At 38.1% G+C, this 17,003-nt stretch overlaps 1 protein-coding gene across 1 annotated transcript in view; it reads left to right on the top strand.

The window, feature by feature from the left end:
- LOC107005288 (electron transfer flavoprotein-ubiquinone oxidoreductase, mitochondrial) overlaps positions 1-17,003 on the top strand; it is a 31,365-nt gene that overhangs the window by 7,072 nt on the left and 7,290 nt on the right. The window contains exons 6-13 of the mRNA XM_015203841.2: positions 2,920-2,966; positions 3,066-3,140; positions 10,009-10,194; positions 10,330-10,422; positions 10,797-10,899; positions 11,982-12,106; positions 12,399-12,448; positions 12,556-12,622. Coding sequence (XP_015059327.1) covers positions 2,920-2,966; positions 3,066-3,140; positions 10,009-10,194; positions 10,330-10,422; positions 10,797-10,899; positions 11,982-12,106; positions 12,399-12,448; positions 12,556-12,622 — 746 coding nt within the window. The remainder of the gene's footprint in view (positions 1-2,919; positions 2,967-3,065; positions 3,141-10,008; positions 10,195-10,329; positions 10,423-10,796; positions 10,900-11,981; positions 12,107-12,398; positions 12,449-12,555; positions 12,623-17,003) is intronic.

Here is a 17,003-nt window from a genome sequence, read left to right on the forward strand (position 1 = left end):
TTAAGTACTGAGTTAGGAGTTGAAATCCATCAAAACATCTTCTATTCCTTTCTGTCCACACTCCAGATAATACAACTTGGGATCATTTGCTTGATGATCTTGACGCCTTTGCCGACTTTCCAAAAGTTTCAACTTTTAACAGCTTCCTTGATACTCTGGGGTTGTGTCCAATTGAGACAAAATACTGATAGGAACATGTGCCAGAGGATAGCAGCCACTGGGCAATGCAAAAAAAGATGGTTGATAGATTTCAAGTTAAGCACACATAACATCCATTCACAAGCTGAAATTTCTTCTACATAGATTGGCTTGAGTCAGGATGGCCCCTTTTAGTGCTGTCCAAGTCAAACAACTTACTTTTGGGGGTAATTTTGTTCTCCAAATTAACTTCCAGGCTAATAACTCATTCCGTGAGCACATCTGGTGATAGCCTGCCTTTACACTGTATGTACCCTCCCTGGAACTGCCCCATGTCCTTCTGTCAGAGCTTTGGCTATCAACTGTACAACTATTTGATCTTTCCAACAGATCAAATACATCATATAGCTCCCAATATTCCATATTCCTCCTAAATTAAACATCCCATGTGCTGCCTGATCTAATTTCCTCCACCATGGAATTGGGGTTAGTGGCTAATAGAAAAAGAGATGGGTACATGACTTGCAAAGTGGAGTCACCAAGCCAGTTCTCTATCTAGAATTTCACCATAGAACCACTGCCGATCTTGAAAAAGATGTCTTGCTAGAAATAATCCAAGTTTTTAATGTGCTTCCAAGGACCCACTCCATTTGAGGCTCTAGCTCTCCCAGTGCTCCAATTGTCCTGATGGCCATACTTGGCTCTCACAACTGGACCCTCTTGCCCATACCTTCATAACCATTTCAGTAGCAGACATTTGTTGTGCTTAGCCAAGTCTCTTATCCCCAGTCCGCCCTGTATTTTTTGTTGAATTACAGTAAGGCCATTCCACCAGGGGGAATTTGTGGCCTGTTTCCTTCCCAGAGGAAGGATCTTCCCAGTTTGTCAAGTTTTTGAAGGACTTTGCTCGGCATTGGAAAAAGAGATATAATGCAAGTATGAATACTGTCAAGGACGCTGTTGATTAGAGTCACTCTTCCCCACAGTGAAAGATATTGAATTTGCCAAGCAGCCAGTTTTTTCTCCACTTTTTCAGTTGCTCCACTCCATACTTCCTCTGACTAGTATTTGGCTTGCAGAGGCAATCCTAGATATATTGTAGGCAACGTGCCAATGCCACAACACATTATGCTAGCTAAATTACTCCGGGTAGGCACCTCATTCACTGGAGACAAAATGCTTTTTAGCATATAAATATATGGGACCTGAAATAATAAAAATAAGAAGGGATAGATCAAGATAATGCTGCTAAAATTTCTCTGCCCACAGAATATTTGTGTGTCATCTTCATACAAAAGGTGAGACACTGATATAGAGGCTCCAATGCTGCTAGTGATGCTAAGCCAACAACCTCGTTTGTTTTGAATTTGTGAACTTGCCTATCAAGTATACCAACATACGAACTTAAGTTCTCAAAAAAAACAAAAATTGTATGCCACAGGAACTTCTTCATATGATGGTTTCTCATCAAGTTCCACAGTCTAAGATCGAACAACACATGAAGGATCACTCCCAGAGTTTCATAGGATAGATGCAAGGAGGTTTTATTACAACTCTGGTAGCAAGGCAGGTTGATAGGTCATGTTTCAATCTGTGTGAGAATTTCATATAACCCAATGAACCTCAAATCAAGTTACCATTCTTACCAAACCTCATTACCTTTTTCATCGGTGAAATCTTCAAAAAACATATAGTTGTCAACCATGAACTCGACCTCTCGGTGCCTCTTGTCCAATGGCAAACAGGAATTTTCACAACTTTCTGCTATTCTAAGACTCTTAATCATGTCTAACTTTCTCCAAGGATTCTTGTACAAGATCTGAGCCAAGAAGTTTGGCTTCCGACTGTTCAAAATATCCAACAGAAGATATATACTGACACCCATATGATAATTCGAATGGCGCCATTTTGATGCTCCCTTATAGATATTGTTATAAGCAAGCTCTATTAATCCGGAGATGCTCATCCTAATTGCTACCGAAGTCGATGGCACATGCCCATGCATATCCTCAAGTGGTTGAGTAGGTCTTTCAGTTTTCATGTCGGTCTAAGGGTGATAAACGTGCTCAAGTTTACTTGTGTTCCAAAATCCGCTCGAAAGGGTTATTAAAGAAAATGATCTTGGGCCTAACTCATTCCCAAAAGCTTGCTCATGAGAGGAGGATTTCCCAGGACCATTAAAGAGAATCAGACAACACATCCCTTTAATAACCGATGTGGGACTCAACCGCGATTACCAGAAGAGTGTGGTGAACTGCACTTCTGTATGATATAATCGACATTGGATTACCAGTCATGCATCCTGATTATTTCCGTGAGATACAATTGTTCATATTGAGCTGTAGTGTTACACAACTCTCTTTCACTGTCCCGCCTCACCTTTTTGGCCTTGGTGAGGATCACGTTTCACGCGTTACTTGCGTTATATCATGAAACTGTCCAGGCCAAAAATGACCTTTGTGCAATAGCTATACGATGCAAAAGTATGGTGTGAATCGCCTGAGAATGATTTTCATATCAGAACTCTATAATCTTCCCACTTTTGCTACAATACCACTTTAATACATTCCAAAAATCATTCACACAACACATGTATCTTTATCTCAACAACATTTACAGTAACATATGGTATCTTCCACATATATTATTCATCACTTAACATGTAACTAAGCATGTATTAAGCCCAAACAAATTAAGAAGTTTGAGGGACGCTACACCATTTGGCTCATTACCCGTACTTCCTAGTTTACTAACCCCTGTTTTCTATGATGGTGTGTGTAGGGCGTGTTACTCTCCTGGCAGAAGGATGTAGAGGATCTTTATCAGAGGTATGCAGAAGGTTTATTCTTTCGTCTCTATCAACTATTTTTATGTCCTATACATCATTTGAAGTTCAGCACCGACTGTTGACCTTTTTATCCTGTCAGAAATTAATCAAGAAGTACAACTTGAGAGAGAAAGGGCAGGGGCAACATCAAACCTATGCTTTAGGAATCAAAGAGGTAATTTTCTTCTGACTCTCTTTTCTTTACTCTATCTTGATGCAAAAACGTCTATTTAATTACTGATTCATCCTGGCAATCATAAAGCTCACCAACGTGATCTCGGAAGTCTCCTGATCACAACTAAGGGGGTGGGGGAATTCATGGGTATGCAGAAAATGCAAGTTCACCAACTTGCAACTTACACCGGAGATAATTGCAAAATTAGAAGAAGAGATATTGAGAATTTAATTGATGGATCATTCCCTCAAGTTGATGGGATTAAAGAGCTTTTACACATAATGTAAATAGGAACGAAGATAATAAAATATTACACAATCTCCTAACTGCCTAATTTAAGAGATTAGGGAATATTCTCATATCTAGATTATTTAATCATACCATATTTATAGATTGTCATAACTAGACTATCCAAATATATATTAACACTCCGCCTCACGATGGAGTGTATAGGTCATATGCTCCTTGTTTGCCGCAAATATAGTCAATTCTGAGTCCTCGGAGTGATTTTGTGAAAATATCCACCAGTTGATCTTTTGAGTTGACAAAACTTGTTGTGATGTATCCAGTCTCAATCTTCTCTCGAATGAAGTGACAATCTATCTCAATGTGCTTCGTTCCATGGAACACTACATTAGAAGTGATAGGTAGTGCAACTTGGTTATCACAAATCAATGTCATAGGCTCAACTCCTCCCATCTTCAATTATTGGAGGAGTTGTCTCAACCATATAAGCTCACATGTAGCTAGTGCCATAGCTTGATATTCTGCCTTTACACCTGATCTAGCTACGTCAGCTTGCTTTTTACTTTTCCAAGATTAGATTGCCTCCAATAAGAATACAATAACCTGAAGTGGACCGCCTGTCAGAAGGAGACCTACCCAATCTGCATCAGAATATCCAACAATGTTGGTGTGTCCCTTGTCTTCAAAAAATAAACCTTGTCCCGGGGAGCTTTTGATATATCGCAGGATGCGATAATGTCTATCACCAGTTGATTGCAAAATTTGGCCAACTACAATTACAACAAATGAGATGTCTCGTAAGATAGTTGAGTCTGCCAACAAGTCTAACAAGTCTCTGATATTTGCTAGGATCTTTTAGAGGCTCCCCCTTTCCTGGAATAAGCTTAGTATTTGGATCCACTGGACTGGCCACATGTTTGCAATCCAACATACCAGCATCTTCCAGAATGTCTAAGGCATATTTCCTTTGAATAATAGCAATACCATGGCCAGATTGTGCCACTTCAATGCCCAGAAAGTATTTCAACTTGCCCAAATCCTTAGTCGAAAGTGACTTGAGAGGTGTTGTTTGAGTTGAGCAATCAATACCTTCATAATCATCTTTTGTGATAGCAATATCATCAACATAAACAATTAAAAAAATATGTTTGCCATGAGATGAACGCCTATATGATACAGAGGGATCAACTTCTGTTCGGATCATTCCAAATTGTTGGACAACACAACTCGAAAACGACCAAACCATGCTCTAGGAGACTGCTTGAGACCATAGAGGGACCGACAAAGTTTACAAACTAGTCTAGACTCCCCCTGAGTAACAAACCCTATTGGTTGCTTCATATATACCTCTTTAGCAAGCTCTCCATGTAGGAATGCATTTTTGATGTCCAGTTGAAAAAGGGGCCAATGATTCATTGCTGCCATAGAGATAAGAAGACAGACAGAAGCCATCTTGGCAACTGGTGAAGAAGTATCTCCATAATCGATGCCATAAATATGAGTGTATCCTTTAGCAACTAGTCTTGCTTTGAGACGATCAATAGCTCCATCCAAACCTACCTTAACTGTGAATACCGAACGACAACCAACTGTGGTTTTGCTTTAAGATAAAGGAACAGACTCTCAAATACGATTATCATGCAAAGCAGTTATCTCCTTAATCATAGTTTGACGCCCACCTGGATGAACTAGTGCTTCTGCCACAATCTTAGAAACTTTGACTGATAATATGCTAGTAAGGGCATGATATGAAGGTGACAACTACGATAACTTGAATAAGAATAAGCAAGAGTTCGATTGGCAGTGGTTCTAGTACCTTCACGAAGATCAATGGGAAGATCATTGGTAAGTGCTCGACTGTAGCAGAAGACATTGTTGGAGCAGGTAATGAGTCACCAAGATTGCTATGTGCACCTGTATCAGAGTTAGAAATACCAACTGGATTAGCAAGTCCAGCAGGAGGTTGAGGTCGTCGGCAATAGACCTTAAGAGTTGGAGGTGGAGCTGGGGTTGGAATGGGAAGGACTGCTATGGTCTTCTGATTTTTCGTATTAGGAGAAGAATATGGAGAAGTCACCAAAAAAGTAACATCTACAGTGATCAAGTACTTATTGTAGAGAGATCAAAGCATTTACAACCTTTTTATAGACGAGAATACCCAAGAAAGACACATTTAAAAGCCTTGTTGAAGTTTATCTTTTCTGGGGGTAAGGTTATGAACATAACAATTGGAAGCAAACACACGTGGAGGAAGATTTTGGTCCCGGTAAAGGACTTTGATACTGCAATACAGATGAAGGCATGTGATTGATTAATTAGCAAGCAGCAACATCACCCCAAAAACGTAGAGGGACATGATTGTGAATGAACAATGTTTGAGCTATTCAATTAGATGTCTTCCGCTCAGCAACTCCATTTTTGTTGAGGAGTATGTGCACAACAAGCAATATGCCTGGAATGACATTAGAAAGAGAGAGAAGTAGAGAAGTATTCTCGGGCATTATCACTAATTAACTTCTTAATGGAAATACCAAATTGATTGCGAATGTTAGCATGAAATTTCTGAGAGATAGAGAATAGCCCAGATCTATTTTTCATTAAATATAACCACGTGCATCGAGAATAGTCATCAATAAAAGTAACAAAATAATGAAAGTCTAAGGAAGAACTGACACGACTTGGACCCATATATCCTAATGGAAGATTTCAAACATAGAGGTGGACCTATTATTGACACTTTTGGGAAAGAGGAACGAGTGTGCTTACCAAGTTGACATGACTCACATTCTTACAAAGATAAACTAGATAAACTGTGGACCATCTTTTACAATTCAGGAGACTTGGATGACCCAATTGACTATGAAGCAATTCAGAAGAAACAACAGAAGTGAAAGCAACATGTGGTTTTGGGATGGAGTGTAGGTACAACCCTGTGACTCACGTGCAAGCAATTGATGATTGTTGCTTTAATATTTGGTACTGAAGAAGGTCATTATGTCTGCTCCAGTTAAAGTGATAGATTAAGATGGTTCATCCATTATGAGCCTCCTTTTTTTTGTCACAAAAAGAAGTATTGGAGAAAGTGAAAGATGAGACTTGACAATTTTCTGGTATGGTTGTTTTAGCAATCAGTTGATCAATCACTCTATGTTTTTCAGTTTCTGTTACTGAAATTAAAGAACATTCAGAGAGAGGGCCAAAAAACCCGAATAGCTCCCGATACCATGAGAAATAGAAGAAGAAAGAAGAAGAGGAGATAATAATGTAAATAAGGAAAGAAGATGATAAAATATTACACAATCTCCTAACTGCCTAATTAAAGAGATTAGAGAATATTCTCATATCTAGATTATTTAATCAATACTATATTTGAAAATTCTCATATGTACACTATCCAAATATATCATAATTAACAATAACCTTTACCCTGCAGGCATTACTTCCCTCCTTTTCTTAGGCCTGGTACCTATATTGATCAATTAGCTTCTTAGAAATAAGTTCCTTTTAGTGGACAGACATCTAGAGCAGGAACTAGGAACACCATGACTTTGGTATACTGTCGATTAAAACATTTGTTATCACTTTTTCTTCTAACAAATTAACCACTTTATTACTGTTTGTGTTTTTTCAAAAATGGGGCAGCAAAAAAATGATTGAAATAAGCATTGAGGGGCTTTAAATAGCCAACATAAAAAAATATAATCTACACAATCTAAAATTTAAATTTTAGGTTGTTTTAAACTCTTTTTTTTTTAGTTTCAAAAGAAAGTTCAAAACAACTTAAAATCTCTCAACAATTCAAACAACCTATCTAAAAGCTCCTAAGGCCTAGCGCGAGTGGCAAAAGGTGGAGGATTTGTGGCTTAAGTCACAAGTTCAAACCCCACACCATGCAAAGCGAACCCAGTATTTAAGTGGAGAAGGGTAGAGTGGCGGCCCCATTATCCACTGGGTTTAGAAGGCTGTGATTGGTCCAAAGGCCAGGTCACAAGCACATTTCTGGGTTATTGAGAAAAATTATAAAATTTAAATTCATCTTAAACACCATGTTACTTAGACTCTTATTGAGCAACAAAAGCAGGTGGTACTCCATATATACCTCATGTTCGAGATGCCCTTGAAGAAAGGCATTTCTAATATCTAATTGGTAGAGAGGCCAATGATGAACCATAGCCATGGATAAAAAGAGACAGACTGAAGCAATCTTGGCCACAGGAGAGAGAGTATCACCATAGTCAAGACCATAAATCTGTGTATAACCCTTGGCCACTAGTAGAGCTTTTAGGCGATCAATCTGTTCATTGAGGCCTGCCTTTTACAGAAAATACCCACCGACAACCAAGGTGTAGATTTATCTCGAGGTAGAGGAAACAACTCCCAAGTACCACTAGAGTGTAAGGCAGACATCTCTTCAATCATAGCTTGTTGCCAGTTTAGATGAGAAAGAGCTTCACCTGTAGGGAATAGACACAGATGATAGTGATTATACAAAGGCAGAATTGGCCGGTGACAAACGATGTTAACTCAAACAAGTATAACTAGGATGAGGGTTATGAGTAGAGCACTTACCTTTTCGAGTGGCGATGGAAGGACTCTGTGTCGACAAGTCCTCATCAGGCAAGGATTCTGGCAGAGGGCATGAATCATCTGGCGCAAAGGAAGATGATAGGTTAATAGTGGTGGAGGTGCATATAAGGATAGTAGAGTCATAGGAGATGATTTGGAAGGATAAACTGTGGCAGGATCTCCAAAAGATAGAACTGGTAGAACCTCATAAATGTGTAATTGTTCAGCAGAAGAGGATGTAAAAGTAGGCCTGGCCTTCAAAGAAAAGTAACATCAGCTGACATAAGGTATTATTGGAGGTCAGCTGAGAAGCATCAATATCCCTTCTATACCCTTGAATAACCGAGAAAGACATGTAAGAGGATGGGGACCAAATTTGTCTTTTCCTAGAGTGAGTATATGGACAAAGCATGTGTTCCCAAAGACTCATGTTGGATGAGAGAATAAGGTTGACTTTGGAAACAAAATAGAGTGTGTTACCTGATTATGAATAGCGAGGAATGCATAAGGTTAATCAGATAACAAGAGGTAAGCATTGCATCCCCCCAAGATCGCGATGGAACATTTGCTTCATGTGAAGAGTGTGCAGTCTCAACAATATGCCTATTTTTTCTATTTTTAATCTCATTTTGTTGTGCAGTGTAAGGACATGATGTATGATGAAGAATTTCATGGGAAAACATAATTTTTAAATTGAGATGATAAATATTCATTTGCATTATCACTATGAAAAATGCGAATAGAAACACCAAACTGGATTTTTATTTTAGCACAAAAAGTTTGAAATATGAAAAAATAATTCAAAACAATCTTTCATTAAGAACATCCAAGTGCACCTTGAGTAATCATCAATGGAAGCAGGGATAAGGCACAAGTACCCCCTTAAATCGAAATTCCAGAGATACACCTTAACTAAACTAAAGACTTATTGCCCCTTCGAACCCATTTTTTTTTTGTAATTTTGTGCACCTTTCTGGATTACGTGGCATCCCAACATCTCCCACACACCTCAACTAAATGGATTCACGAAGTGTGCCACGTTAGATTAAAGGTGTATAAAATTACAAAAAAATGAGTTTTGGGTGGGGGGAGGACCTTAGTTTAGTTAAGTTGTGTCTAAGGAATTCCGGTCATAGTCGGTGGTACTTGTGCCTTATCCGATGGAAGTAACAAAATACTTAAAACCCAATGTAGCACTGACTATACTATGACCCAAATATCAAGATGAACTTAATGAAAAATAGACGTTGCACGATTATTAGGACTATGAAGTTTGGATAAAATAGGGTGTCCCAATCGTCTGTGGATTAAATCTGGGGAGGCTGAGATTGAACAAACTGTAGTGGATATGTGAGATTTGAGATAATAAAGTCCATTTGACTCATGCCCTTCGCCGATCATCCTTCCCATACTGTTGCCCTGTATGGCAAAGAAGTCACTAAAAATGAGAAGAAACAATTAAAGCCTTAGCCAAAAGACTTATTAACAAGAGGCTAAGGGACAGTCAGGGACAAAAAGGACATATTTAGAGTCAAGGAAGGTAAGAGATTGTCTTGACCGACTCCGGCTTCCATGGTGTGAGAACCATTAGCTAATGTAATAGTGAGAAGGGACTGAGAGTAAGTAATATTAGGCAATAAAAATTTGTTGCCACCAATGTGGTTAGAAGCACCTGAGTTCATAACCATAGGGCCAAGTGTGGTGGACTATGAGATACAAGCAACAGGATTACTAACTTGGGCAATGGAAGCTATTGATGAAGAAATCAGCTTACTCGCATGACACTGAAGAAAGTCATTGTATTCTACCTGAAACAAAGAGAATTGATTGGTGGGATTGTCAGTGTATTCAGTTTGAGCAACATGAACATTCTTTGGTTTACCATGTAGAGAGTAGCACACGGTTATTTACTTCATTATATTCTAAATAGGTTGTTCATCTAGGTTCTCAAAAACTTATAAAGAGGAGTAAATATACATCACTCTTCGCCTGAAACTTAAATGTATTATGATCTTATATCAACTTCAGTGGATTCTTGAACTTGTTTGTATTTCAGGTCTGGGAGATTGATGCAGACAAACATCAGCCTGGTTATGTGCTTCACACACTTGGTTGGCCTCTGGACCAGAAGACCTATGGAGGTTCCTTCTTGTATCATATGAAGGACAGACAAGTCGCTGTTGGCCTTGTGGTTGCTCTAGATTATCAGAACCCTTTCCTGAATCCATACGAGGAATATCAGGTAAATATGAGGATACTACTGTTTGTGTAGAGTTCTCTTACTGTTCTCTTTGGTACTTGCTCAAAGAATAAGCAATTTCAAGATTCCTTTTGTTTTAAGCATCTAGTTACTTACTCCACATATCCTAAATCTCAGAGGTTTAAACGTCATCCTGCTATTAGGCCACTTCTTGAGGGTGGAAATGTTCTCCAATATGGTGCTCGGTCTTTAAATGAAGGAGGTTTTCAGGTGTGATGGATAATACTTTTCCTTATTATTTTATGGATTCACATCTTGCTTGTCTTATTCATAGCATTTCCTCAGCTTCAATAATGTGTTTCTAAAGAGCTGGTGCGTTAGGGACTTTGCCATATAGTAATATTAATATGCATCTGTGATATGGCTTATAAGGATTAGTCATGCTTTTTTTTCCAAACTCAATATGTTTAGTAGATTTCGCCTTTCAGTAAAGAAATTTGTGAATATCAGTTCAATATGAGAACACGTCTGATAAATTGAATGTACTTTAGCTCTCTTCTGATACTTATTTTGACATACTCGAGGCATGTTTTTTAAAACTTATTCCTGGTCATACAAATACAAATGATTTGGTTAAATTCCAGTCTATTCCATATCCAGTTTTCCCTGGTGGAGCAATTATGGGATGCTCAGCTGGCTTCTTAAACGTGCCGAAGATTAAGGGCACTCATACAGCTATGAAATCAGGTACTACCTATTGTTCTTGTACTTAGTCTGACCTGGAAAATCAAAATAATAGCTTCATATCTTACTAATTGAAAGTTGAAGTTACTTTATTGAAGACTCCACGGTGTTCAGTTAATTTTAAATTGTTGCCCTGCAGATGGATAGCTTAAGCTATTCGAGTGCAAAATTCATAACGAACATTGTATTGAAAAATTCAGTAGTTAAATCATCGTTGGAATACATTACCCTAAGTTTGCATTACAAAACTTATTAGTCTCGTATGACTCAAAATTCGATGTTTCACATAGATAACATTTAAGCAACTTTCATAAAACACACTAGTATAGGTGCCAATTACACATTGATAGTTTCAGTAATTACATATTTTGTCCAAGTTACATCTAGATACGTTATATTTGCCTCTGGATACACTGTTTCTAGAGAACGTATCTCGCCTCTCTCGTCCGTCCACTTCTCTATATCTGTGTTTCACAATGTATCTCAGTTTCAAAATTTCATGTGTCTGTGTATTCATAATCAATTTCATCCAGTGTATCCAATATCAATTTCACCCAGTGTATCCGATATCAATTTCATTAGTGTATCGGGAATCAAGTATCTAGTGTATTCGTGCATATATACATGTATCTAGGAGCAAAGATACACCCCAGGTGCATGTAACTGATAGAAAATATTCATAATGTATTTGTATTTCACAATTTATCTGAGTTTCACAATTTCATGTATTTGTGTATCCAATATCAATTTTATATATCTACGTATCCAAAATCAATTTCATCTAGTATCTGTGCATAGATACATGTCCAAATAGGCTAAGGTCGTTCTTTTGAACGGAACTTTTGTAATTCTTGCTTGGTTGCAGACTACACGTTAATGAGTATTTGATTCTCCAACATTGTCACTTGTCAGTCATGCTTTAGCCTAAAGGGCTTCACGGCCCCATAGCTACTGATGCATCTAAAGACTCTTTAATGTAACACAGGGGAATACAACAATATAAGCATGGGACTTTTCTGACTTTTATTCTGCTTATACTCAAGAAAATGAATAATGCACCTGTTGACTTAAAAAATCTGAGACAGGAATGCTAGCGGCAGAATCTGCATTCAGCATGCTCCAAGAAGGCTTGAAGATGGAAAATTATTGGGACAATTTACGAAGTTCATGGATATGGGAAGAACTATATACCGCAAGGAACTATCGCCCTGTGAGTGTTGTGTTTCGAAAACCTTTTAGGAGCATATTTGGTAGGTTAATAAATCATGACATTGCATCTTCTCGATATTATTGACATATCTTGGAGCATAATGCACAATATTTGCTGGAGAGGATGCACCTCTATGCTCTTCCTTATATAGGGACACAAATGGCTCTGATGACCAACATTTGGTTGCCTCTTATAGATTGAAGCAACTATTATTTTTTCATTAGATTAGCTACAGGATTCCCGTTAATATTCTCGGTTTTATCTTTTATCCTTGTTAATTTCTCTTTTGCAGGCATTTGAATATGGGCTGTATCCTGGTTTGGCTTTTAGTGCTGTAGAGCAGTAAGATTTTTCCTTTTGCTTAGTCAAATAGTTTTTTCAACCCTCTTTTTTTTTTCCAAACCAGTTTCTTAAGCTGTATGACTAATGGATAAGCTTATATTTGGTAGTTACATACTCAAGGGAAGATCTCCAGTCACTCTTAATCATGGGAAACCTGATCATGAAGCAACAAGGGTAAGACACCTTTTTTTTAATCATAAAGGTTCATGGATGTTATCTAATGCCAGATTTATTTTTGTCACACCTTAATGCTCTGGTGGACATTATTGGCACCAGGCTCTCACTACCCGCCAAGCAAACCTTGGTTCTTTCCGCTGTGATTACTCTAATCAGTGTATTAACTGAAAAAATGGCATAATTCAACCAATAACTGAATAACTGGTTCTATATTAAAGTACGAACTTAAACAGAGGTGGAGCTAGGATTTGAACCTTATGGTATCATTGAGCCATATTTCAGACAAAAGCAAGAGATTAGATTGAACTCTAAGGTTTCAGTCTCCCTTTAAAGAGCTGAAGAGATCGGAGTTCTCTCTTCCATTGAACTCTAGGTTTTAGCCTCCCTTTCACGAGCTGAATTTATGTATCTCGGACATGATCGATCCTTCTCTAGAGACCATAACACTAATCCTGATCTTTGTGGCTCTCATGGTTGGGGAGGTTGGCTACTTCTCCCAAAATGAATGTGATGACACCAGTAAGTGAGTTTGAGTAAAGCATACAATCAATGCACACAACAATAACAAGTTAACATGGTCACATAAACAAGGTTATGATTACTATAAAAACAAATTATCTGAGTTCTAGACCAAGTAGTACACAAGTCACACAAGGCAATAGGTAGAGCATGATTTATTGTTTTTAAGCAATGTATCAAATGCATATATGGCATAATCTTATCAACTAGTAAGTTGGGAAATTTCAGCTTTAGCTTCTCCCCGCACTTCCTTCAAGCAATAGGAATCACAAACTCACAATCTACCTGGTGAATTCAACTTACATTAATGCACGCCTAAGTATTTCTACTTTTTTTCTTTAACTTAGGAACATTAGCTTAAGTTCTCTAATTTGTGAGTTCTCTACCAATTTGTTGGAACTAAGTTTACCCACCATCTAATCCAATGGGCTGGAACCATGGTTAGTGATGTTCCAAATCACATATTCAACACCTGATGATAAAAATCGGGTTACTTAAATAAAGACAAGAAAATATGTGGAAGTAAAATATGAAGATAAAAAATTACAGTAGCGGAAGGTTAAGAAAATTCAAGAAAATATTTTGAATTACCACCTTTACTCAACCGTGATTAACAATCATAATCTAACTAGTGATGTAATAGGTGTAGAATTACCTGAATGTAATAGAACCTTGAAAATTCTCAATTGGATGTTTATAATCAAGGTTTACCATGCTTTTTTTTTAAAAAAAATAATTGTAAATCCATGTAAGACTATGTTTAATGAAGTTAGAAATAATCTTTAAAATGTCCACAACTCTCTCCTTTTGCTTACCTTGAAGTGTCTAGGTCAAAGACCTTCTCAGAAGATCTCAAAAAAGTTCCAAAATAATGTGTTTTCTCTCCCACCAAACCCCCCCGTCGTATATGCTGATAGGCCTTATGTCATGTCATGACTATGTGTTGCATGGATATATCTTGGGAAGACCGGGGACCTTCCCTCTTAAGCATGCCACAGTGTGGGAGTGCTTCTGTCAACTACCACCCGATGGTCATGCGGCACATGGCCTCTGCATTTCCTGGGACAACATTTTCTCCCTATTTTTTGTTCTTTTGTTCATTCCTACCACTCCAACTAAGTCCCAAAACGTATCGTACGTCCATTAATATATCCCTAACACACTGTTATCCCCAAGTAAGTCCCAAACACTTCGGCCTCACATTAACTACTACCATTAAGCCCTTAAATTAGTCCAAGCTAGTTCTAAAGTATTAAGAGGCTTTACAATTTCCCTGGGTAAAGCATAGATATTATGTATATTAAAGAATGACAAAAGTCCCACACCGGTGATTAATGAGATGGGTGGACTCCTTATAAGACTTGGACAATCCTCTTCCCTTTGAGCTAGCTTTTGGGTGTGAGTTAGGCCTAAAACCTAATTTCACTTGGTATCAGAGCAGGGTCCGTCTCACCCGATGTTGGGACCCCCAAAATCAAAAATTGTCCACGCACCAGATGCTAAGCACTGGGCGTGAGATGGGGTGTTAAAGAATGACAAAAGTCCCACATCGGTCATTAATGAGATGGGTGGACTCCTTATAAGGCTTGGGCATTCCTCCTCCCTTTGAGCTAGCTTTTGAGGTGTGAGTTAGGCCTAAAACTTAGTTTCACAATGAGAAATTAGAAGAAAAAAAAGAGATATGGGGAATTGAATTGTTTATTATTCCCTCAAGTTGATGGACTTAAATAGTTGTTATAGATAATGTAAATAAGGAAAGAAACTAATAAAATATTATGTAATATCCTAACTACTTAATTAAAGGGATTGAGGAATATTCTCATATCTAGAGCATCTAAATATACCATAATTTACACTCCCCCTCAAGCTGGAGCATATAAGTCATAAGCTCCTAGTTTGCCACATATATCGTCAATTCTAGATCCTCGGAGTGATTCTGTGAAAATATCTGCCAGTTGATCTATTGAGTTGACAAAACTTGTGTTGATGTATCCAGTCTCAATCTTCTCTCCAATGAAGTGACAATCTATCTCAATGTGCTTCGTTCTTTCATGGAACATTGCATTAGAATCGATATGTAGGGCAGCTTGGTTATCACAAATCAATGTCATCGGTTCAACTCCTCCCATCTTCAATTCTTGGAGAAGTTGTCTCAACCATATAAGCTCACATGTAGCTAGTGTCATGGCTCGATACTCTGCTTCTGCACTTTATCTAGCTATGACAGCTTGCTTTTTACTTTTCTAAGATATTAGATTGCCTCCAATTAGAACACAATAACCTAACCGCCTGTACGAAGGAGATCCTGCCCAATCTGCATCAGAATATCCAACTATGTTGGTGTGTCCCTTATCTTCATACAATAAACCTTGTCCTGGATAGCTTTTGATATATTGCAGGATGCGAATAACTGCATTCCAGTGACTATAGCAAGGTGATTGCAAAAACTGGCTAACTATACTAACAACAAATGAAATGTCTGGTCACGTGATCGTGAGATAGTTGAGTTTGTCAACAAGTCTCTGATATTTGCTAGGATCTTTTAGAGTCTCCCCCTGTCCTGGAATAAGCTTAGTATTTGGATCCACTGGACTGGCCACATGTTTGCAATCCAACATACCAGTATCTTCCAGAATGTCTAAGGCATATTTCCTTTGAATAATAGCAATACCATGGCCTGATTGTGCCACTTCAATGCCCAGAAAGTATTTCAACTTGCCCAAATCCTTAGTCGAAAGTGACTTGAGAGGTGTTGTTTGAGTTGAGCAATACCTTCATAATCATCTCTTGTGATAGCAATATCATCAACATAAACAATTAAAAAAATATGTTTGCCATGAGATGAACGCCTATATGATACAGAGGGATCAACTTCTGTTCGGATCATTCCAAATTGTTGGACAACACAACTCGAAAACGACCAAACCATGCTCTAGGAGACTGCTTGAGACCATAGAGGGACCGACAAAGTTTACAAACTAGTCTAGACTCCCCCTGAGTAACAAACCCTATTGGTTGCTTCATATATACCTCTTTAGCAAGCTCTCCATGTAGGAATGCATTTTTGATGTCCAGTTGAAAAAGGGGCCAATGATTCATTGCTGTCATAGAGATAAGAAGACAGACAGAAGCCATCTTGGCAACTGGTGAAGAAGTATCTCCATAATCGATGCCATACATATGAGTGTATCCTTTAACAACTAGTCTTGCTTTGAGACGATCAATAGCTCCATCCAAACCTACCTTAACTGTGAATACCAAACGACAACCAACTGTGGTTTTGCTTTAAGGTAAAGGAACAAACTCTCAAGTACGATTATCATGCAAAGCAGTCATCTCCTTAATATAGTTTGACGCCAACCTGGATGAACTGTGTTATGACCTTAATAAGATCACAAATTCAATTTACAATTTGAATTGAAATTCACAGAAACCAGACCAACTTTATTGATAATCGGAAGTCTCAATTACACGTAATGAACTATCAACTAAGAACTTCATAACCTCCATAGAAAAGCTGTAAATGCAAAATGAAGAAGAAGGATGAGAACAAAAGGAAGTACAGAGAAAGAAGATAGAAGAGAAACAGAGAAGCAGAAAGGAAGGGAACGTGAGAAGAAGAGAGGAAAGAAACGTGACTTTTCTCAACAGTTAGTTATGCTTCTCTCTCCTCTAACCACTATTATATAACCACCTTCAATCTACGTGGCATCATCCTCACCATTACTTCCCATTAAATCCTAGCCGTTCCTTTCTAACGGTAGTTACTTCTTCCAAATTTCAGTTACTACAGTTACTGCTGTCGCCTTGTTCCGATATCGAATCCCCACCTCGCTTCACTGATCTTCACTTCATAACA

The sequence above is a fragment of the Solanum pennellii genome, chromosome 12 (assembly GCF_001406875.1).
Source record: "Solanum pennellii chromosome 12, SPENNV200".
Taxonomy (NCBI): domain Eukaryota; kingdom Viridiplantae; phylum Streptophyta; class Magnoliopsida; order Solanales; family Solanaceae; genus Solanum; species Solanum pennellii.